Consider the following 25,073-nt stretch of genomic DNA (forward strand, 5'->3'; position numbering starts at 1 on the left):
AACCAGTTTACATCGCTTGTCTTCCGTCGTCATAAGGGCATAATTGATGCCTTCGACATTGCGTCAATGAATTGAACTGACGCTCTGGCGATGCAGATGTGAAAGTTTTGTGCCATATAATTATTTTGGGAATACCAAGCTAGACCATCGTGAATGTCGTACTGTAATATTAAGAGTTATTTGGGTTCGCGTGCCAGTTGCAAAACTGCCTTCAACTAGGATTTCATTTGCATTAATCGTGATCATAATGCTACTCTTCGAGTTTATTTTGTTTGTTTAGTCACCATGAAAATAAATGTCATTCTGAAATTTTGTATGTGATTTGGTTTCGCTTGCCAGTAGCAAAACTTTCTCCACTAAGGATAACAGCTGCGCTTATCACGAGCATGAGAAATCAATGCAACTTTTTTCCAAGCAAGTACAGTAAAACCTGTTTTTATGCGATTTTTTTTGTGCGATTGTCTGTTCTTGTGCGTTTTTTTTTTTGTGTGGTGCATGAAAAGAAGCATATTCGACGAAGTTATCGTTCATTTAGTTTTTTTCGATGGTTTATATGCATTTCAGTGCGAAAAAAGCATATTTGCGTCTCAATGATCCACTTCTGAAATTATTCCCCTCCACTCATCAAATGCTCTAAGTTTTTCTAAGTTTTTGCATGACATGATTTCTAACAGCAACACGTTTCGACATGCAACTAAAAGCATAAAACAGGCACACGCAACCGAAAAGGCAAAGTGTCCATCGCAAAGCAGGGAAACAAAAGGAAATTGAACGGTGAATGGCGTGGATTTGAGTTATTTTCTTGGGGGAAACTTTTTTTAAGCGGTCCCTATCTACCGCACGAAAAAAGTTTTTTTTCAAAATGTGTACCGAACACGGTTTTTTAAAGCTGATGGTGAAGTTTTGCACGATTTTTTTCATTCGACTTTTTTTGTGCGGTCCCTATCCCCCACACAAAAGACCTTCTTCTTGCCTGTAATATTAACTCTCCTGTACTCGCGTGCAAAATCATAACACGTATACTCGCGCACGGTGTCATAGACCGAAAATTGAACTTCTCTGTAATGTTGCCATTGTGTATTTTTCAGGCTTTATTGGCATTATTTTGAAGAAGAGGGTATGATTGAATGAAAAAGACGGGTGGGTAATGTCGGGGACATAACCGGAGTGACGTAGGACTATACAAAGGGGACAGCTTTTGTTAAATATATATTTCAAATATATTGTTTTATTTTCTTCTCCTACGTGAATACCTACCTATCTACCTGAAAAATGGATTAGTTTACTGTTTAATCACTCGATATCCCCATCTTGTTCGGTTAAACCTTCCTGTTTAGCTTTTGCGTTTGCCACTCGCCACAGCTTTCACAGTTGGAAAATTTCTTCCCATCCAGCTTGTGACATGTTGGTCAGTAAATTAAATTTAATGCGACGTGCCGGAGAAACACTCAGTGTCACATTTGAGGCGATTTAAACCTGTAATTGAACATTTCCGATGACAGTGGTACAGTGTCGACTTTCGATGTGGGGTCATAATTTGGACCCCGAACTCTATGTTTACAAAAATGTCGCATTACAGATCCATCCAATTAGCTCAATGTCGAGCTAAATATAAATTACTGTACTTTCAATCTAGAAGCAAATTAAGAATTGGTGAAAATTGGATAATCGGGAAAGTCCCCAACCATCAATAAGCTCAGAACAACTGCCAAATTCACATACTCATCATGGCAAACAAATTATAAAAAAATCAATTTGTGTTTTATTATTATTTTGGATATTATTTTAGAATGCATTGAACTGTATTCCGTAAACTCTTTTTTGAAAGGTTTAATGGCCCTGATAAGCGCCGTGTTTTATGGAATGGTTCCAATTTAGAAAACTTAGTACTCGTGGTTTAAAAATTGCCACCAAAGCAGTTTGTATAAAGAACAAACTTTTTTCTTCTGCTACCTGATGCCGTTTTGCGATTGCGTTTGCCACTCGCTGCAACTGCCTGTTGTCTTGATGTCCACCGAACCGAATGTGTTCTGTTCCGAATGCAGGTTTTCTTATCGTCGCGAGCAGCTTTGTCAGCTAACTCGATCACTCCGGCGGCCGAAACTATATAACGCCGGCTAGGTGGACTGGTACACAGGTACTAACGCGCTCGGCCTAGCTACCCTTCCGGTGCAATTGGCGGATACACCTACGGGAAATTGCAGACCACCACGGTTCGAGCGGGATTTTGCCTTTCCCTTCTCTTTTCTTCCTTTGTTGAGTACACGATGCCGATGCCGTACAACCACACGGGTTTACGGTTTGAAAGAAAATAAGATATATTTTTGGGGTCCGCGTGTTTTATACTCTAGCGGTACACACTCACAGGTTAGAGACAAATCGGCAGACTCAGCCAAAGGGGCGAGTCCAACGAGACGAACGAAGGGAGCGATGGCAAAAAAATACATTCATTACGATTTGTTCGCTCGTTGGATTCACATACAGGCTAAAAAGGGTCCTTTTCAGGATCACAAAAAGTCTAAAGAGTTTATTGTTTTGTTATCACTCGATATCCCCATCTTGTTCGGCTAAACCTTCCTGTTTAGCGATTTGTTGCCACTCTCCACAGCTTTCACAGTTGGAAAATTTCTTCTCATCCAGCTTTGTGACATGTTGTACAGTAAATTACATTCAATGCGACGTGCCGAAGCGCCACTCAGTGTCGCATTGGAGGTAATTTTATCCTGTAATTGAACATTTGCGATGACAGTGGTACAGTGTCGACTTTCAATGTGGGGTCATAATTTGGATCTCTATGTTTACAAAAATGTCCAACTAAATGAGTCGCATTACATGTCAGTCCAATTAGCTAAATGTCGAATTAATTGTAAATTACTGTACTTTCAATCTGGAAACAATTTAAGAATTGGTGAAAATTGAATAATCGGGAAAGTCCCCAACTATCAATAAGCTCAGAACAACTGCCAAATTCACATACTACCCTTGCGGCCTAGCTACCCTTGCGGGGAACTCCAGAACAACACGGTTCGAGCGGGATTTTGCCTTTCCCTTCACTTTTCCTCCTTTACCATGTCCAGGCATGGCTGCTTGGGTTGGTTTGTTGATGTGTTGTGATGCGAACCGATGTGGTGTACGGTTTGAATGAGAATGATCGTTACGGCAGCGGAGCGGGGATTTTTAAGCTGACTGGCTGGCTCGAGAATTACGCATGTGTGAGACTGCGACCAATGTTTCGTTCATTTTTTTCTTCTTCCTTTCCAATCGTGCTTCATTCTATTTCGCTGCTGCTCTGGTTGCCCGTTTTGGTCGGTACGATTTGAGGAGCACAAAATGGACCAATCAAAAATGGGCACATAGTGCATTTTGACAATGCTTGATATTTCACAATTATTCAATTATTTATCTCAAGAAAAATGAAATGTTATTCATTATGATAGATGCGTAGATATATTTCCTATCAATTGATGCAAAAACCTTTGCGATCTATTGAGAAATGCTCGAGTTATAAGCGTTCCAAATCTTGCATTTTTTCCTACTTGTTCAGTGCCTAGATTTCCATTTCACCCCCTATATCTTCCGGTTAGACGTAGTCCTACGTCAAAAAACTCCAAAAAATATGTTTTCTTCGTCTTTATTATGTTTTAATAGTCATCTAATTCAGCCTTTAAAATAGAGTAATTTTTGATACTCCGACACAAGTAACGAAATTCGAATTTTTCACTGTTATTAATTAAAAGTAAGCAACTGAATATAATTCATGGAAGTATAAAGAGCTATAAAATAACATAAAAACGTATTAATTGATTGTGGTTTCATTGGAGTAAGAATCAGAACATAGCATAACTGCATGCTCGAAACAAACATTTTTTTTTTACATTTCATGCAGTTGTTGCGTGTTTTTCGAGTCTTTTATCGAAGAGAAGAATGTATAACGACCTTCTAGATAATTACCAGATGATAAAGGTTCTGGAATATAAAGTTTGCATATTTCTAATATTCTTTGTCTCTGTTTTCTTGGTAAACTAAGAATTAATTTCTTTTTTTTAAATGGGGCTTAAAAAGATGATATGAAGGATTTCTAGAAACTTCCTTTTATTTTTCATGTTTTCTTGTCGATATTGTCCATTATAAAAAAAATATCCCCGAAACTGTAACTGTTAAAAATTACTATAAGCTACCGATTAGTTTATAGTTTACTGTTTACAGTTCTTCCACATGGGAAATTATTTCACAAGTGTGTATATGTATGACCATTATATTTAGCGAATAATTATACGAAAGTCAAACATTTATATTTTGCTTTTGAACGTATGACTCTAACGACGAATATATCGACGAATAGTTAATATATGGATCCGTTCAATCCAGTTACAAAAGGCACTGAAATCAAATAAGAATAGTCCGGTAATGATCTTATGCTTTATATTCAATGAATATTCCACGCCACTAACATTAATTTATACATTTCATTCAACAATATTCTAGAATATAAAAAAGGCACTTGTCCAAAAAAGTTACTCCTATACTCGCGTCGGTGTGTCAGACCGAAAGTGTTGAAAAAGTGACACACGTCCCCATTGTACCAACACATGCGATAAGCTAAACGATGACGAACGACGAATAACGAAGCTAGAGAGAATCGCAAAGTCGTAGTGTTGATGTTTTCTGAGAAATGAACGAATTATTGATTTCTCGGTCTGACAGACCAATGCGCGAGTATAGGAGTGTTAACAGAAGCGTTTTGAGCGCAAAATGATGCGAAGTGTTTTTACTTCTAGTCGCTTCGAGCCACCAATGTATGGCTCTGTATACATGCTTGTTTGATGCTGGTCAACTGATCGTACAATAAATAAAACTATTTCAGGGTGACCAAACCATTCTACTAAATAGTTATTTCTGAAATTTCGCAGCATTAGAAAATAATATCCGAAGTTATAAACAAGCGACTCGAATAAAATAACAACGTAGTTCTACGTCAACAATGCGGTAGTGTCTTGGACACAACCTCCTATATTTTTTTAATTTTTATTTCTTACCTTACCTTCTTCGGAATATTCTGATGATGTACTGTATTCTATTAGTCAGATCATTTCATTTGATACCGATACTGAGGGAATTGCAAAAAAAACATACTCGAACATTTTTTGGTGGCGACCTTTTATTTATGTTGTTCATAATGTGGTGTATTCTCCAAGTCAAGCCATTCAGCCATTTTTTAGCGGCGACCAAATTGAGTTTTTCAAGATTCTGGAATACGCATTTTTATAATGAAAGTGAAAGTAGAATTAAAGGAATGTTCCAAAATTCAGATCAATCAATCAACAGCAACGGGGTCAATTTTGTTAATGTGGGACAACCCCAACAAACATTCAAACATACATACAAACAGGTCAAGCTGAATGAAACCATTAAAAAGTGATTGTTTATTTGGGAACTGCTGTCATCTTGGGTTTGGATTTTTCATTATCTAATGTGTTCTACCAGTTCAACCGAACACTTTCATTTGATACCCATATTGATGGGGCTTCGAAAAAAATACGGCGCCATTTTGTGGTGACGGCCATTTTGGATTTACATTTTTCATAAATAACTCTGTTTCATTTTTAGCATATCAATTCTTAGCGCACGGGTGGCAACCAAAATTTTGGATTTTTTTTCGGGGCCCCTGTGCTAAACAACAGAAGAGCTCCAAGAGAAATGAGAGTGTGTATGTGTTAGCTCTCTTTCCCTTTTCTCTGCAAGTATTTTTTGTTTTGTTCATGCTTGCTCCGTTTTGCTCAAAAACTGCACAGGAATCTCGGACGGAATAACATTATATAAGCGAAAAAGCGGCTTTGACTGTTTACCATATCCCAAACTACTACTCGCGAGAAAGGTAGTGGAAGACCAGTCAAAATTATCGACTATCGACTTATCGCAGAAGGACTTGTTTTTTTATCGTGCTTTTAACAAAAGGATTCACTAAGTCAACAAGATGCCACGAAAAGTTCAACTGTTCTCACGAGTACATCTGCAAAACATTGAAAAGAGTTAGAATAAAGTGCCAAAAGAGCCTCGGAATACACTGTGAAACAGTTTTCGATGATGACATCCCAATGCCGTTGGTTTGTAAAAAATATCCCACAAAAAGTTTTGTTTCGGACGATGAAAGTTCCTTCCCTCTTTCGAAGACGCACATTCCGGGAAACGATCGATACTTTTCCGATTTTTTCGATTTCGTCGAAAAAGATCTTCAAAGCTAATCGATCGTCGATCCCACCATTTTTTGAATCATATTTCTATAAATGTAGATATTGTCTAAACTTCTCGAACATTGCAAAATCTAATGTCTAACTTTTTGTGATTAATGAAAAAATAATTCTAGTATTGAGACACGAATTTCGGACGTTTTTTCGAGCTCCGTAGAAATAAAAAGAATATTTTGACTATTCATTATATCATTATTTGTTCATCTATCTTTTAACAATAAAAAAAATCGAACGAAGGAAAAATATTCATATATATATAGAATATTCGAACAGATTCTGAATCAGTAAAGATGCCGCTATCGCATGAACCTCGGACAAGTCAAAAAAAACTTTTTTGACAAAATGACGGCCGTTTGAAAAACAAAATGCGGTTCAAAACGTTTTTTTCTTGCGTTTCCCTATTTTTTAAAAATAGTATATCGTTTTTTAGAGGTTCATGGAGATGCCTGTAGATTGTATCCATATAATTCCGACATGAATCGGTTCAGTAGAACTTACACGATATACGTCAGTTTGAAAAAACAAGTTTCGAGAAAAACGCATTTGAAGTTCATTATTATGGCCGTACTAGGTTAGATACCGCATCACTAAAATGGCTCTAACCCGGTAATTAATAGGATTTTTGATAAGTCCTTTTTAGGGTATATTCTTGAATGCTTAAACTACAGAAATATGTAGAAAAAAATATGGATTTTTTTCAAATTTCTAGACTAGATTACTGCCTTAAGGAAAAATGTTAATACATACTAGTAACAATACTGTTAGGAGTTTGACTCCTTCAAACTTATGTAACTGAGCCTGTAAAAAAAGATAAATAATGAATCCACCTTAATGGGCACAAATTTATTTTCTTTTTGGACTACCACTTCAGAAAAACACATTTTTTGCCTTTTTTTGATTCCGTAACAAGAATTTTGAAACCCGTGCAACATTTCGTTAATGTTCATCAATTTACCATTTAATTTCAATTGATAAAAAATTAGAAACGGCATAAACTTCATTCATAGTTTAGTTGGATTACACGATTCAAATCAATCAATTTCCGAAGTCATCGTTGCACTCAATCCTTATCGACTCCAATTTCCGACATAGCTTCCCCAGTCATAGCATGGCTGGAATTACCAATTAGCCCCGCTTTGTAAAAGGTTCATATTCATCGTGTATACTTTCGAACATTCGACTCCGCGGCCACGTATTTGCGGTCGTGCAAATTCAAGGCATCAAATTACTTGCCCCAATGAGACAAAGCAGCGACAAAAAAAGTAATGTTTGTATGTTTGTTCCTACGAGCGTTCGATATGCGCGACACATGACGGTGTGTTAGTTATGGGTGCTAAGCGGCTCAAATTTGTCCCCGTTGCATGCAGTTGTTAACTGAAATGAGACAAGTCGGTCAGATTAACAAGATCAATTATGGATTCAGTTGTTTTCGATCTGGTCTTTTTCTTTCTTGCAGCTAGCTAACTCGTTCAAAACGATCCGTCACCATTCAGCGCTAGAATGCCGAAAGATGACGAACGGAGCATTATACCGGATTTACCGCGAGGTCCCCTGTGCGAGTACCGAGGGCTGGCAAAGTTCAACTGGAAGGACTTTAAGCTGGTACTGGAGGACCCTACGCTGATACGGATAAAGGTTTGATTGTTCATTATGACTGCTGCTGGTAATATAATTGTTACGAATTATTCAATTTTAGTACAATGTCTGGCGCAAACTGGAATCGGAACCGTTGTTCACTCCGCTGTCCTCGACACTGTCCGCCGACCAGCAGAAGGAACGCGCGGCGAAACAGGTCAACCGCGTAGCGGATTTGGAACTCGCTCCCGCGGACATCTACTCGATGGATTACAAGTACAGGGTGCGCTATCTGATGAGCATCAACGAGGCGTTGCATGCGGTGTGTCCCAGCATGTCGGTCAAGATTGCCCTTGGGGTGGGACTGTTCACGAATTCTCTGCTAGCGATGGGTACAGAGAGGCATTCGGCCATCTATAATGCAGCCTGGAATAGAGAGATAATCACCTGTCTAGCCATTACGGAAGTCAGCCATGGTAGTAATACCAAGCGGTGTCGAACAACGGCCACATATGACCCCAAAACGCAAGAGTTTATTATCAATACACCCGATTTTGAGGCGGCCAAGGCTTGGGTTGGAAATTTGGGTAAAACGGCCTCGATAGCACTACTGTTTGCCATTCTGTACACCAGTGATGGACAGAACCATGGCCTACAAGGTTTCCTGGTACCGATCAGGGATCCCAAGACACTGCTACCATATCCGGGGGTGATTGTTGGTGATATTGGGGAGAAAATCGGCCTCAACGGAATAGATAATGGGTTCGTAATGTTCAACAACTATCGGATACCGAGGGAGAACATGTTGAATCGGGCGGGAGACGTTACACCGGAGGGTGTCTACGAGAGCACCTTCAACGAACCGGGCAAGATTCTGGGCGCTGTGTTGGAATCCTTTTCCGCCGGTCGGTTAGGGATTATGCAAGAATCGTCAAATACACTTTCGCATGCGGCAGTCATTGCGGTGCGGTACGCGGCACTAAGGAAGCAGTTCGGACCCGAGAAGGATGGACCCGAGCAGTCTATTATTGAGTATCAGCTTCACGTGAGTTTCCGTTTCACCGTCATTATACGAAAATGCTTGAAGGTGTCACCGTTTTCAGCAATGGAGAATATTTCCGTACTTAGCAGCGGCTTGTATACTTAAGGTGTCGGTGTTTGCCCTCACCGAGATCTATCTGGAAACCGTTCAGAAATCTCAAGCCGAATCCAATGGGTTTGAGCTTCTGACGCAGATCGTCTCGGAGATTCACGCGCTGGTGTCCTCGTCGAAGCCGTTGGTTACGTGGACGGCGCGGGATGCTATTCAGGAGTCGCGGGAAGCATGCGGAGGCCATGGTTACTTGAAGGCGGCCAACCTTGGGGAGCTGAGGAACAATCATGATCCCAGTTGTACTTACGAGGGTGACAACAATGTGCTCGGTCAGCAGGCATCGAATTGGCTACTACGGCAGTGGAACGGATTCAAGGTGGAGAGTCCCGTGGGCTCGGCTAATTTCATCGAGCGAAGGGAGCTTATATTGAAGAATACCTTTGACACGGTGGTGCGCGCGAACTGCCGGGTGGAGAGTTCAGAATGTAAGTATTTTTGAGCACCTATAAACAATGATTCATTTTTCGCCGACAGTTTCGAAAAGTCGCACGCGTTCTGTGTACGTTAGCGTGTTCGGATACTGTTAGTACAGATACTTTTCTCTGCCCTGGTGCTTGTTTATATGGCGCGTGAATTAAATACATTGTTCGCGATATCAGCAGGAGAAGGAAAGTTTATCTTAGCTAAGTCTGGCAAAGTAGTTGGCTTCTGGTGTTCACCAAATTATCGCCATTACTTTTGTCATCGGATATCGGTTGTCAATTACACATACAGGTCGGACTCGATTATCCGGAGTATTGAATTTTTTTCACTCCGGATAATCGAATCCTCCGGATAATGGAATCATAAAAAAAATAATTTTCTCTCGGTAAAAGTAATATACTTATGATTTGCACTTTTTGATTGAACGGTTTTATCTAGCTTGGACATGTTTGTATTTTTATGACTTTGTAACTTTGTCTGTAGCGCTGTACTGCCGTTCTACACATAGTTGTCCCATGTTACTTTTTGATGATTTTCACCTTTCTTCATAAAACGTTATTTTTATGCGTAATCTTAAAAAAACTCAAAAAAAAAACATATAGTTTGTTCCTTAATTGTCCCATGTTCTATTCATAACTGTTCCACCATTTATTTTTGTAGATCAATATCGAATAAATCGGTTCAAGTACAAGAATTTCATGTCACACTTTCAGCAGGGCTGATGCACTCATTTCTGGTTCGGAAGAACGAACTAATTCTCAAACAAATAAGAAAAAGTTTACCAGAACACGTGTACACCTTGTTAGCGAATGCCTAATAACAATTAGATTTATATTCTGCGAAGGTATTGCAGATCACTCATTTCTTCATAAAACGATGTTTCTATGTGTAATCTTTCGGAAAAACACAAAAAATGGTATATCAGAAAACAACATCAAGTTCAATTGTCCCATGTTAACATTCTAGGCATAACAGTCCCACCATGAATGTTTAAACCCGTAATCAAGCACGATTGATTCAGTGAGTTAAAACAATAGTATAGTGCTTATAAAAACCCGGTGTATTGCTAAATTGAAATGCTTAAAGCTTTTGGTAGACAAATATGCGAGAAAATTTTGATTGCGTTTTTCTCAGTTGCTGATTTTGGAACATGGGACAACTATGCGTAGAACGGCAGTGTACCACATTAATAGAAATTTAGCCCCCTTCCTGTTGACCGTTTGATCTGAAATTTGGAACACATCTTTATCTCTGATGTCATTATAAAACTGCATATTCCGTGATCTTGAAAATCAAGATGGCGGGCGGTACAAAATGGCGGATTATGGACATATTTTCTCAAAATTCTATCAATATGGGTTTTCTCAAAACCCCATCAATATGGGTATCAAATGAAAGAGCTTGACTAGTAGGATACAGTTATTTATGAAAAATGCAAATCCAAGATGGCGGCCGTTACAAAATGGCGGATTACATATTTTCTCAGAACCCCATCAATATGGGTATCAAATGAAAGAGATTGACTAGTAGAAAACAGTTATTTATGAAAAAATTCAAATCCAAAATGGCCTCCACCACAAGATGGCGCCATATTTTTTTCAAAGCCCCATCAATATGGGTATCAAATGATAGTGCCTGACTGGTAGAACACAGTAAATCATTAAAAATTCAAAGTCCAAGAGATTACTTTTAATCATTCAGCTTGCCCTGTTTGTATGTATGTTTGAGTGTTTGTGTGTCTGATTGATCTGAAATTTGTAACATACCTTTAATTCCACTGCCATTATAAAACTACGTGTTCCATGATCTTGAAAAATTCAATTTGGCCGCGGCTAAAAAATGGCTGAATGGCTTGACTTGGAGAATACACTACATTATGAACAACATAAATTCGAAAAGGTCGCCGCCACAAAATGGTTGACTATGTATTTTTTGCAATCCCCTCAATATTGGTATCAAATAAAATTATTTGACTAATAGAACACAGTACATCATCAAAATATTCCGATGAAAATGCATCTTGTCGCCATCGCCATCTTGTGGTGGTGGCCATTTTGGATTTGCATTTTTCATAAATAACTGTATCCTACTAGTCAAGCCCTATCATTTGATATCCATATTTATAGGGTTGTGAAAAAACTGTATATGGCGCCATCTTGTGTTGGCGGCCATTTTGGATTTGCATTTTTCATGAATAACTGTGTTCTATTAGTCAAGACATTTCATTTGATACCCATATTAATGGGATTTTGAGAAAATTTGCCGTCATTTTGTAGTGGCTGCCATCTTGGATTTGCATTTTTCTTAAGGGGTATTCTAGTGTAGAGACACGAATTTCGGACGTTTTTTCGAACTCCGTAAAAATAAAACAAAGAATATTTTTACTATCCATTATATCATTATTCGTTTATCTATCTTTCAACAATAAAACAAAAATAGGACGGAAAAAAAATATTCATAATTAGAATAGTTACATGCTGGTGAAGTGAGGGTGTTCAAAAAAAAAAGTTGTGCCATGGCGTACACGATTCCAGTCCTTCTGGTTATCTGAAACAAAAAAATCGAACAGATTCTGAATCAGTAAAGATGTCGCTATGGCATGAACCTCGGACAAGTCAAAAACATGGGTTTTAACAAAATGGCGGCCGTTTGAAAACAAAAATTCTGTTTAAAACGTTTTTTTTTGCGTTTACCGATTTTTTAAAAATAGTAAAATTAAAAAGTTATAATTAATTTATTGGTTCATGCGATAGAGAGATGTATGCAGATTATTTTCATATAAATTTTACATAAATCGGTTCAGTAGAACTTGAGATATCGTGTACGCCAGTTAGAAAAAAACTAGTTCCGAGAGAAACGCGTTTGAAGTTCATTGTGATGGCCGTAACAGGTTAGATACCACATCACTAAGATGGCTCTAACTAGGTAAATAATAGGATTTTCGATATAGCCTTTCTAGAGTATATTCTTGAATGCCTAAACTACAGAAATATGGTAAAAAAAAAAATTCGATTTTTTCAGATTTCTAGACTAGAATACCCCCTTAAAGAACTGTGTTCTACTTGTTAATCCCTTTCATTTGATACCCATATTGGCTATTCAATATAAAATTCTTATACAAATTCTTCAGAATTTCCGAAAATCAAAAATAAAATACTCCGAATAATCGAGTCTGAAATTCCGGATAATGGAATCCCGGATAATCGAGTCCGACCTGTATTGTGATGTGTCGCTCACTGGCGAAAGTGCGAAGAAGCACCCATACTACTTCTTGGTGGTGGTGGAAAACTATCTCTCTTGCTTCGAGCGCCCTGCCCGCGTCCAACCGATCAACCCCCCGCCCCCTATTCCACGTGGCGAACGACGTGAGATGGCTCAAGTCAGGGTGTCCCGGAGGCGAATGGGGTGACTATAGTTTGTCACTAGGTGAGATTTGAAGTCCTGCCCTCATATGTTATCGATTCTGGTATCAAATAGGAGCTAAAAAGTAAGGAATAAAGCGAAAAACTTTGCTTTCTAACCTCATTCGCCGTGCAGAATAAAGGGGAATAAGTTCAGTTGCACCAGTGGTTGTGTTTTTTAAGATTTGATAGATTTAAGATTTTAATAAAAATAATAGTATTGGTTTGGGGAAAAAGTAATCCATTATTTTGGGTGAAATTAAAAACTATTTTCAATATATTTCGGATTGTCCGATTTGGGTCAAATATGCACCGTTTTGTTGTAAAATTTTAATGGTATCTTCATTATGTGTCTATCATTTTCACAGTCTTCACTTCTGTTGGCCAATTCTGGACATTTCTGGTTAATCGCTAGCTCCAAACAGTCCATTTGTTGACAGAAATCAGGATGCAAATATTGTGTTGTCCGGAAAGTACGAACCGTTTTTTGGAAACAAAAACACATGAATTTTATACGCAGACATACATTTATTCAAATTTATCTGCGCAGTTTTGTTCCACGATCTTTCGCCATCTTTCACACAGCTTAAAGAAATTATCTTCCCAGAATATGTTTGCTTTTTCGTCGAAAACATTGTTTTATATATAAAAGAAAGATATTTTCTATGCTGTCCATAATGTCGAAGTTCGTGTGCTTGAGAGAATTTCGCAGGGACTTTAACCTGTGATAATCTGAAGATGCAATATCCGATTAGTTTAGTTGGTGGGATAGCACATTCCAGTCAGACTCCAAACTAAATTGACGTGTTGTCAAAGAGCCATGAAGTTTGACGCTGCCCTGATGGAATACGAGAGCTATCGCATTGACTAATTCTGGAAATTCGTTTAGTTTGTTGCGAGCAGCAGTTGCAGGAATTTATCGACTGCTTAATAATGCTGAATAATGATTAAATTCAGCTTGGAGATCAATTTCGAAACATTATGCTAATGATGGTGAGTTTTTGTGGAAATATCAGAAAATTTATTGACACAGTTGTAAAGTAAGAATTAGGACTACGTGTTTTGACTATTCAAAAAACAAGAAGTAATTATTTTCATTCAAAATATAATGATTTGAAACTGCCTTTGGGCGTGCTAATCTGATAGAGTATCTTTTTTTCACGCCAACTTCAAGGTTTAATAAATGTCGACAGGATATCTCCGATGAAGCGAATCGTTTCGGAATATGTAGATAATAAACAAAAGAAAGATTAAGCATTATACCGGAGAATTGTTTTATGTAGACTATTATGACGATTCTCATTTCCACCCAGGAAAACTTTGTTTATTTATTACGGGTAACTTTCATTCTAATAATGTAAAAAGTACAAAATCAGGAAAAATCAGGATAATTTCAGAAAAATCTGGTGAAATTGAGTGTTTGTCAGGATATCAGGGAACGTGTCAAAAAGTCTGGGAAATCCTGAAAAATCAGGAAGGTTGGCATCTCTGGTTGCAGTATTAACACCATAAACACTATTCACAAATCCAGCGGCCTGGCTTGCATTTTCGCATTTATAAAAAAAGGATAATATGTAACGAATTTTCTCTTTGTTGACCTCCATTGTTAACACCCTGTAACTCACAACTGAATGGAACAAACAAAAATAGCGAAAGATTTTTTAGTGTGAAATGTAACCTTTATTACTGGTTGCAGCTAACAGTAGAATAAGTTGAAACGTAAATACACAATAGATATCTGTATATATTAAAATGGATTTCTGTCTGTCTGTCTGATTCTTATGGACTCGGAACTACTGAACCGATCGACATGAAAATTGGTATGTAGGGGTTTTTGGGGTCGGGGAAGGTTCTTATGATAGTTCGAGAACCTTCTCCCCTCTCTAATGGGGGGTTACCATACAAATGAAACACAAATTTCTACATTACTCGAGAATTAATCAAGTAAATGAAACGAAATTTTGCATGTGAAGGTTTTAGGGTGCAATAAATGAATCTATGGTGGTTAGATACTCCTCCACCTCTCTTAGGGGGGGCCATACAAATGAAACACAAATTTCTGCATAACTCGAAAACTAATCAAGCAGATGGAGCCAATTCTGGCATGCGAAGGTTTTAAGGGATACGAAACGTTTCTATGGTGAATAGAGAGTCCCCCCTCTCTCTGAGGGGGGGACTGCCATACAAATGAAGCATACATTTCTGCACAATTTAAGAACTAATCAAGCAAACGGAACCAAATTTGGCCTTTCTCCTCTCTAAAGAGGGGGGTGGGGAGGGTGCTGAACAACTCGAAAACTAATCAAACAAATGGAATCAAACTTAGCATATAGAGGTGTTCGTGACAACACGAAGGAGCGCCAACTGGCTGTGGATTGAGGAACTACAAAAGCGAAAAACCCCTCGTTCGTCAGTCATGCGTTTATTTGATTATGCGTTTGTCTCGCGTTTGGTTGACGTTTAATCATTCACGCATATCGAACGAATGACGTCTCGACGGGTATAAAAGGAGGACGTCGTGCTAAGCTCTCTCTTTTTCCTGTTCAACGACGCCTGCCGTCAACTCTTTTCGGATCAACGACACCTGCTCTCAACATCTGTTTCCGGCCGACGACACCTGCTGTCAACCATTTTGTGAGCAGCGAAGCTCAGTGAAGAAAAATTATTTGTGCAACTGACATTTAATTAGAAAATGGAGTAAATTTAAACTAGTGGTTAAGTTAGGTTAAAATAAAGGAAGATAAATTAGTGAAGTGAGTCTGAATACCTACCTGAGTTGCTTGGTTACCTGATGACCTGAAAGGAGAAATTTAGTGAAAAGTACTTACCTGCTGTTAATCTGCTACCGACTGCAAGTGTTCCTCGATACGTTTCGCTTGAATGGACAACGGCCCATCTGCTGCTTTGATGATCTACCGACAAGAGGTTTTAGGGATCGATGAACGATTCTATGGTAGTTCGACACTCCTTCCCTTCCCGACTTCCCTTCCCTCTCTAAATGGGGGCTCCCATACAAATGAAACACAAATTTCTGCATAACTTGAGAATTAATCAAGCAAATGGATCCAAATTTGGGATTTGAGGGTTTTTGGGTACAAGAAATGTTTTTATGATGGTATGACACCCCTTCCTCCTCTGGAAGGGAGAGGGGTTCGCAAATGTTTGCACATATTTCAACAAAACCTATTCCAACCAAACATGACAATTGAAAATTTTCGGAAATCTCTGAAGCAAGATGGGAAAATTCGAAAAATTCAATTCGCATGTGTTCTACAATTACATGTTGACAAGCGTTGCTAGTCCATTTGATGTTTGCGGTGACGAAATTGACCTTCGTTCGAAAGTAGAAATAGATTTTAATGTGATAAAACGCACTCCCACATCTTCTTCTATCTATATCAATAAAAATGGATCGCCGAATGTGTTGATCAAAGCAAAACTCGAGAAAGGAATTGTCCGATTTAGAGCTGTCCTCATTCTATCATATTTTCTGTATCAAACATTTATTCCATGTAACGGAGAAACATGTTATTTGCAAGTGAATGAAAAATTTTGCACGAGAATTGTGTCTGAAAATAATCTGATATTATAATGTCGAGTTTTGGTAGATGTACTGAAATTTTATAGTAAAATATAATAAATGGTAGATTAGAAGATCAATCAATAAACAGTTCTGCGATTGGACCATGGACGTGTGCTTAGGAAGAAAACATGTATGTGATAATGAAAAATAAATTTGAGATGGGACGAAGTTAGCCGGGTCAGCTAGTAATAATATAATCAAGAATTTATTGAAACCATTTACATTGCCACACACTCCTTGTATCCCTTCCACTTCCTAAAGAAAATATGTCGCCCTAATAAACTCGAGTAGACCCCGAGTAATCGATTTCGTATCCTATTCACCATAGAATTGAGTAACCTTGTTTTCAATTATTAGTTTAAAAATTGTATGTAACTTATATGTAACTGACCCTGTTAAAATAAATGAATTGAAAGAAAATAAACAATGATTAATTCATCAAAAATTGTCTTCCAGTTATCACACAATGCTACGAATGGTTGATGTGTTGGCTTCTGGAGTCAACTTCGGAGAAAATTAAACACGACGAGGAACAGCTTGGCGTTGACCGGTTTAAGGCAAGGAACGATTCACAGGTTTACCGCGCAAGAGAACTGAGTCGAGCGTATGCAGAATATTACGCAATGGAAAGTTTCAGGTAGAATTGAACCCGCGCCCGTTCGCAAATCACGTTACTTTATTAGTGCACTCTTTCAGAACTCGTTGCGAGCGTCATGACGTCTCGGAGGACCTCAAGCCAGTATTATTGAATGTGTACCTCCTGTACGGGATGTGGTGCATCGATCGGCATCTGGCCACTTTCTACGCGGGGGGTTTCGCCAGCGGTCCGCGTTTCGCAGATTCTGTCCGATGCACACTGCTGAAAGCGTGCGAACAGTTCAAGGACTCCGCGGTTTCCGTGGCGGACGCCCTCGCGCCACCAGACTGGGTCCTCAACTCCGTGCTTGCAAAGTCCGACGGACGACTATATGAGAACATTCAGACCGTTTTCATGACCAACCCTGGAGCAATGGAACGGGCCTCCTGGTGGAAGGATATCATCCCGACCAAGATGAAGTCGAAGTTGTAAAATGCGCGAAGCGAAGTCAGTCAGTCTTAAAACGAAACGGGTCACGAAGAGCAGGACGGAATGTATGTGTGTTAAGTGCAATCAATCATTTTGTGTAGGTGTAAATGTTGACTACATAAAAACCCCTCCCTCCGGAAGTGAATTCTAACTGTGAGTTTTCCAAACGTACCACCAATTGTGACGAACACAATGTATCCTATTTGTTGTGCGAGGGAAGATCGATACGAATCTTTTTACGATTCGCATATATTATGGAATATCAAGCAACATGTGTCTTATCTTTGAAATCTAGATATTATATACGAGAGTAAGATCCAATCATTGTACCATCTCATTATACACCTTCTGAGTACTTTTAGATGTTGAACGGCTTGTCTATTTATTCCTGTTATATTTACACACTATCTCTTTGTTGGCTGTCATCCCCTTTGCATGATGGGTGATATAATCAATAATTGTATATCCGTGTTACCGTTTTTCCATCTCCAGTTCGGAAAAAAACCCAAGTGGTCCCAAAAATGCAGTTATCTATATTTACATTATGTTGAAGTGAATTGAAGATGTTCGCTTTAAGCCTGTTTTCCATATTCTTTACTATTATATTCTCTATTAAGTGTTACATGTTTCCGCGAGAGTGATGTAGGCGTCCGGAAGAAGCCGACGGAAATCGGTCAGTTGCCTTTGCTTCGATTGTTTTGAGCGTATTTGAAGAACGAGTAAACCAACGTCGAACCCTGCATTTATTGTGACGAAATAAAGCAAAGTGGAGTATGAAGATGGTTTTGTATTTGGTCCGAATTCATTCCCAGGTAGAGCGGACTATGACGATAGTTTATTCTGCTCATAATGGAACCCCATTCAGCATCCAGAGAAACTGCATCGTAAAACGCGGCATCCGGATTTTTACACTTCCTCACGAATAGTGGGTGGCTACATCATGGATAATCCGGCTCTGGATTGATCACGCACTTGGATGTTTCCACATAGCCTTATCTGAGGTGGATATGCCTGTTGTTCGGAGTTTTCCTGTTAGGGGTAAGTTTATTCAAATTAATCCCCACACATAATTAGTTGTTAGATCAAGAAACATATGTAAAGGGCTCTACAATCAAAATTCAATGCATTCAGGTCAAACAAGAATACGCGCAAATTAATTGTGTTTGTTGTTCAGAAAAATCAAATTATTGTGGTTATTGAATTTATTATAATTATTACATGAAATAATAAAAAAAAATACAAATAAATAATAAATAAATAAATTATTCAAAATAGAAGGGAAATAGAAAAACTATCGCTGGCGAGGAATTTAGAAATGAACTCTTTAGAACAAATATTTGATAGCACCAGTGCCATAAATTATCAGAATTCATTCACGACAGTAAAAGTGGGACCAGAATGCGGCGCTATGCCTCGCGTTGCGACAATTGTGCTTTGACACTTCACTTCAAATATGTGTGCTTCCATTTAGTCGAACACAATAATGCGTTGCGTCATTAGCATCGTTTTACTAAACGCTAAAGGCTGATTTAGACGATGCCAGTCAGCGCTCTAGTTGAAGTATCCAGTGAATAGAGAACAGACACTCTGTTCAAGTTAGAGGCCAATTACTTGTTCGATACTGGTAAAAGTAACTTGAACAGAGTGTCTGTTCTCTGTTCACTGGATACTTCAACTAGCGCGCTGACTGGCATCGTCTAAAACAGCCTTAAGGTGAAGGTGGAAGCTAGCCATTGTAGTAGTATAGGTAAACCCTCGTGTAAAAATGGGGTAATAGTGTTTGTGAGAGAAGAGCAAAGCACACGTAAATAGATCAATTCACTTATCAGACTGTGTGGCGCTTCATTGACACGAGTCTTTGAATACATTTGAAAAAAAAAACAAATAACAATACAATACTAAAGTAAAATGTATGAACGATATGTTCCGATGAACAAATGCAAATATAAATATATATAGAAGGTGCATTTGCATATGATTCTGATTATACGCGAGCGTATCATGAGCAAATTTATAACACATGCGAATTGGGGCTCTTTTGGTATTAACAAGTTCTTCCGCATAGTAACTCGATGTTGATAATTCCTTAATATTTTCCTTCGTTGATCGTATTGTTTTCACATATTCACGTTGGAAAGCCTTAACCCTTCTCTTCGTTGGCCGAGGCATTTAGATTGAATTTAATACTTTTCCGTTTACTGTTTTTGAAAGCATAGGCAGCCGTGGCAGTGTTCCGAGCTCTGCAATACAATTTTCTTACCCAATGTTAAAGTTGCTAAAACTTACATTATAGAGCCATTAAACGTAAAAATAATAATTGTATTGATATCAACACAATTTTATTCTATTGATTTTCATGACATGGGACGCTATGACTCCGGAATAACATTTTATTGAGTGGTTTTTATAGCTGTTTCGATGATGTTGTTTGGCATCAGTGTCGAAAAAATAACGATGCTTCCACCAATACAAACAAAACCATTGCTGAAGATTGAAAAACGAAAATTTAACTTTCAGAGCAATTGCTCGAGTTTTCCGACGTTCTTCACTATACGGTGCGAAAGCAGATGAAAATTTAATATCTTGTGAGTAATCGATTAGAGTTCGGTTGATATTACTTGATGGGAAGTGTGCGAAAACGATAATTTTCTTCACACTGTTTCGCAAAATTATTGATTTTCGGGCGAGGGGTGAGGGAGGGAGATGAAAGAAATGAGCGCCATTGTGGCAGTCATTTGTGGCTAGCTTCCACCTTCACCTTAACATTTGTTCTAATCTGCTTGCGCCGAATTCGCGATGACAGTGGCATGGTGTCGACGTCTGGTGGCAACTTCAAATTAGGGCCATAATTTGGGTCGTTAGTGTAATCTGTATCATATTGAAACACACGAAGCCGGTTTTTAAGTTTTAAAATTGGAATGAAAATTTTCACATCATGTTATTTGATTACTTGAAACACGTGTTTCTGACTTTCATTCAACCATATGGCTAAACAATTCCAACATTGTTGTTGAATTGTCTTCATAAACAATTTTCGTATGAGCTTGAGTTTGAGCTTAAGCTTGGGTAGACTGTACAATTCGTAGTTGCTCTCCGTGTCTTCATAAACAATTTTCGTATGAGACTTTTTCACCATCTGCAAATAAAAATGTTTTTCATTTAAATAGAATACTAGTTTGATATGGAAAAGCTAATTTTCATTCATAATTTTAATTTTGAAAACGTTTTCATTCCGAAGGAAAATCAGCTATTCTTTCACGCTACTCTAAACAAGTAAACGAAGCTCAATGCTGCCAGCGCGGATATGTCAATGTGTTGTTCTTAAAAACAACTGATCCGTGGACACAACAAGAACAAGATTTTCATACGAATTTTATTTTGTTTTTGTTTACATGAAAAGTCGTGACGCGAATGCTTGATTGTGACTGCAAATCAACAGATTGCGTCGGGTGAATGTTTTAGTACAAAAAGCAAAGAATGACAGCTGATGGGAAGCAACGCTATGAGATCGAAGTGTCCTACTGTGTATTGAAGCCAGTAAAAAACGAAAAACACATTAGTTTCAACGTAAAACATGTATTGTAGCGCACCCGTCTGAAACTTTTGAAGCTTTCACGTGTGCAGTGCTGCACTCATGGCCCCAGCGGAATAATTTTTGAGTGCAATAAGGCACTGGCACTCATGGCCGTCTAAGTGTTAATAAGCAGAAATAGAATAATGGATATTCATTAAAAGTATTTGTTTTATTTGTTCAGAGCTCAAAAAAAAAACAGAAAGTGGGTTATATCTATGGTATAACCGCAATGGTGACGTAGGACTATCGTTGATTCAGTGATCCTTTGTTTGAAGTTGAATCTGAATCCATTCTGAATGAATGAATAAATGAATATTTGGGGGACTTCGAAAACGAGAGCGTTACGTTGGAGGTACAAGGTTTTATGCATCCAATATTGGATACGAAAATATCCTACTGATGGGGAAGAATAATCTTCAGAAACTATCCTGTTAATTGCGATTGATTGAAAAATCACAAAACCAAATGTATTTGGTCACAGTGTTACATGGATAGAAAACATTAAAATAAACTCTTTCTCATGAATGCATTTTTAAATTCCCAGAGGAACTGGCAGATTATTTTCAGTAACGATTAGATATTTCCACATTTTCCTCGATACTGGAAGCCCACCAGTGGTTAATGCTAATTCGATAACCACCTGTTAATAGCACTTGATTGAAACATATTTGGTCACAGTGTTACATGGATAGAAAACATTCAAATAAACTCTTTCACATGAATGTATTTTTAAATTCCCAGAGGAACTGGCAGATTATTTTCCGGATCTTTCTCGATGCTGAATGGCATCCAAACGGAAAGAATTCCGCGCGTGTATGTGTGTGTGTGTGTAGCGGCTGCTTCGAGATCTTCCCGGGGAACCGTTTTTGGCATCACTCTCCTCCTGATGGATTCCCTTCTGGCGTAAGGTGCACAAACAGGCTCATGGTGACACCCTTCATCCGCGCTTTCATGATAAACGAAGAGCTTCACCACAACAGCGACAACATGCTCCAATCGCTGTTCAATTATAACTGAGTGGATTTCCGAGCGGCGCTCGCTTATATACCGATTGGTGATTTCAATAGCCTGTTTTGAAAGCAATTTTAAGACAATTGAAACAAGTTTTTGGATAAAGAAGTAACAAGTGTAGAACGCGTAGACATTTTATTATTCGAATGAAGTGTTTATCATACCATTTCGTTCAGTTGTTTAGGAGCTATTAACGCTCAAAATCTCGGTCTCCGGCGTAACGCTTTCGTTTTCGAAACTTTGATTTTACACCCCGGTATAGAAATGAAAGACGTAGTCCTACGTCAAAAAAACCAACATAAAAGTTCAAAATTTAAAGTTTATTTATATTCTATCACACATTTACTCAGTTCATTGAAATATCATTCTTCAATTAATCCATCGAAAGATTCTTATTGGAACGAACATAAAAAAACACTCATTCATCGCTCCCTACTAATTCGCCAGCAAATATGCAATCAGCAATGCCCACGCTAGTTACAATAAGCACTATCCATTTGTGCGCGTCGTTAGTTAAACTATCGACCACGAGGGTATTTACATGCTGATTTCCCCCAGACACCTTGGATTTGAAATCTCTGTTAGGGAATACATGTCGGTGGAAACAAAAGCCCCCCTACTTTCATGTATTTGCAATGCCGATTTCCCCCGGGCAGCTTGGTCTTGATGTCTCTGTTAGGGAATACACTTCGGTGGGAGCAAAAGTTCCCTCTACTTCGATGTGCCGATTTCTCCGTATATTATATTTCGACCAATCAGAACGAGGTATTTCCGTTTGGAAATTTTTTGATTGTTTGCTAGTTAGTTTCATATGATATATTATTTTATCAATTGTGATGGATAGTTATGGAGTGCTCAAATCGATTGATGCAATTATCTCGTAAATCCATCAGGAAATAACTGACCAATAACTGTAAGTACATGAGCCACCGCATGTGTCGTCAATTTCGACCAATCAGAAGTGTGTATTTCCGTTAGGATAGGGGTTGAGATTTTCTAATTATTCGTTAGTTAGTTCCATGACATATATTATTCGATTCAATGTAAAAAATTGTTATGGAGAGCCCAAACTGATTGACGCAAATATCTCATCAATCCATCATGAAATGACTGAGCAATAAGCGTTTGAAATTGGACAATTTTCACGATGTGCTAGAATTTTCGATTTTCAATTTGTACCCCAATATGTTCCCGAAAGACGTAATCCTACGTCAAAAGTCCAAAATCATGCATCTACACTAGCATACCCTCTTGCCGATTTCACTCTCAATTTATTGACGTTGAATTTTTATGTTTTGATTCTCACTAACACGCAATGATATTCAATTCTGATGACTTAAATTTCAAGGCGAAAATGAAGACGCAATGAAAAATGAACTTCATAGCATGTTCACGTTGGTGTTCATTCCACTCGTTTTCATTGATAGTATTGTTTCATTTTTATCGATTAACAGTAGGTTGTCAATACAAGGTAGGGTGAAATTCGTCGTATTTTAATGTTGTGAACAGGGCCCGAAATCTTCGAAGGTGGAAAATGAAGACCGACTCTACTTTCAGTAGCTTCGTTTCGACTAGAACTGCTTCGTGACTTGACTAGAAAATGAATTGACTAGCGTTGACTAGCGAGGATGACTGATGAACTAGTCCAGTCAGTGGTTATCTTAACTGACTCGACCAATGAAAACAAATCTGCCTCTTCATTCAACTGACTTCAATCCATATTTCTACTCCCCTAGGAACGAAATGTATACCCACGTACGCAATCTTATTTTTACGTCCATATAAAGAGGAACGAAAACGGTTTATTGTCTACCCATCGTGAACTCAAACCAACGAACTTAGACATTTATCAAGTATGCTATAAAGGTCCTCGCGTTAGTATTAGTAAATAGCGTGCAAAATAGTGTGTGCACGCTATTTCATACGTGTGAGTAATTTTCGTGTACGATACAAAATACTCTAGCTCACCTGTAGCGTGTGTAAAACCACGTTGAACTCAAACATCGATGCGTGCACACGTACATGGGAGAGAGAAAGAGAGGAACGAATTCGTTTTGGGGGAAGTCAGCGATCGGAAACACCATATGATTGCATCGTCCTCACAGAAACCTGGCTTGATTCCCAGATCATCTCTAATCAGCTGTTTGGTGAGAATTACACTGTTTTCTGTACTGATCGTAGTCCGGCTAATAGTAATAAGTCGTCTGGAGGCGGTGTACTTATTGCGGTTCGACGATGTTTGTCGTCTTCATTATTGTTGAATGCAACCGACGAGTCATTTGAGCAACTGTGGATACCTATTTCGACCGGGACCTCTAAGTAGGCGATCGGTGTTATTTATTTCCCACCCAACCTATACAACTGAAGTGATTGAACGTCTTATATCGTCAACTATTAAAGCAAAAGAGTCTCTTAACTCTAATGATGATCTTTTGCTGTTTGGAGACTACAACCGTGCTGGCCTTTCTTGGAAATGGAATACAAACAACAGATATTTAGTAGTCGATACTCAGCATTCTCATGTAAATGCTGACAGTTCCTGTCTTCTAGATGACGTTGCCTTTAGCGGTCTCTACCAGATCAATCCAATGTTCAATCAAAATGGTAGGCTCTTGGATCTCATATTTGTCAATCATAGTGCCTTGTTAGCTTTCTCAGTGACTACTGCACTTGACATGCTGTGCAATATAGACCATCATCATCCGCCCGTCATGGTTAGATTTGACAAGCCTATCGGTGCCTTATTTGATGATGATTTTGATCCCAATGCGTTCCGGCGTGGTGATTATGATGCAATTAATGCTGCACTTTGCAATGTCGATTGGACCATTTTGACGAACGAAATGATATAGTCGAGTCAGTAGAGGGAGATAGCGACTAAACGCCCGACTGACTGCTTAGTCGTTTTGGTGGAGAAACTGCGTGAAGAAGCCAAAAGACATTACAAACTGAATACGGATATAGTCAGTCGGATAGTCAGCTGACTATCCTCAGTTGACTATGACTATGCAGAGCCCTGGTTGTGAACGTGAATATTTT

At 38.5% G+C, this 25,073-nt stretch overlaps 1 protein-coding gene across 4 annotated transcripts in view; it reads left to right on the forward strand.

Moving 5' to 3' along the window:
- The window catches only part of LOC129780105 (peroxisomal acyl-coenzyme A oxidase 3), a 40,348-nt gene extending 22,121 nt beyond the window's left edge, over positions 1–18,227 (forward strand). For all 4 annotated transcript variants that reach the window (XM_055788042.1, XM_055788041.1, XM_055788043.1 and 1 more), the window contains exons 2-6: positions 7,705–7,883; positions 7,945–8,868; positions 8,927–9,401; positions 16,840–17,020; positions 17,080–18,227. In XM_055788042.1, the coding sequence (XP_055644017.1) occupies positions 7,749–7,883; positions 7,945–8,868; positions 8,927–9,401; positions 16,840–17,020; positions 17,080–17,452 (2,088 nt within the window). In that variant the 5' untranslated portion in view covers positions 7,705–7,748 and the 3' untranslated portion in view covers positions 17,453–18,227. The remainder of the gene's footprint in view (positions 1–7,704; positions 7,884–7,944; positions 8,869–8,926; positions 9,402–16,839; positions 17,021–17,079) is intronic.
- The last annotated feature ends 6,846 nt before the right edge of the window (positions 18,228–25,073 follow it).

This window comes from Toxorhynchites rutilus, chromosome 3 (assembly GCF_029784135.1).
Source record: "Toxorhynchites rutilus septentrionalis strain SRP chromosome 3, ASM2978413v1, whole genome shotgun sequence".
Lineage (NCBI taxonomy): Eukaryota > Metazoa > Arthropoda > Insecta > Diptera > Culicidae > Toxorhynchites > Toxorhynchites rutilus.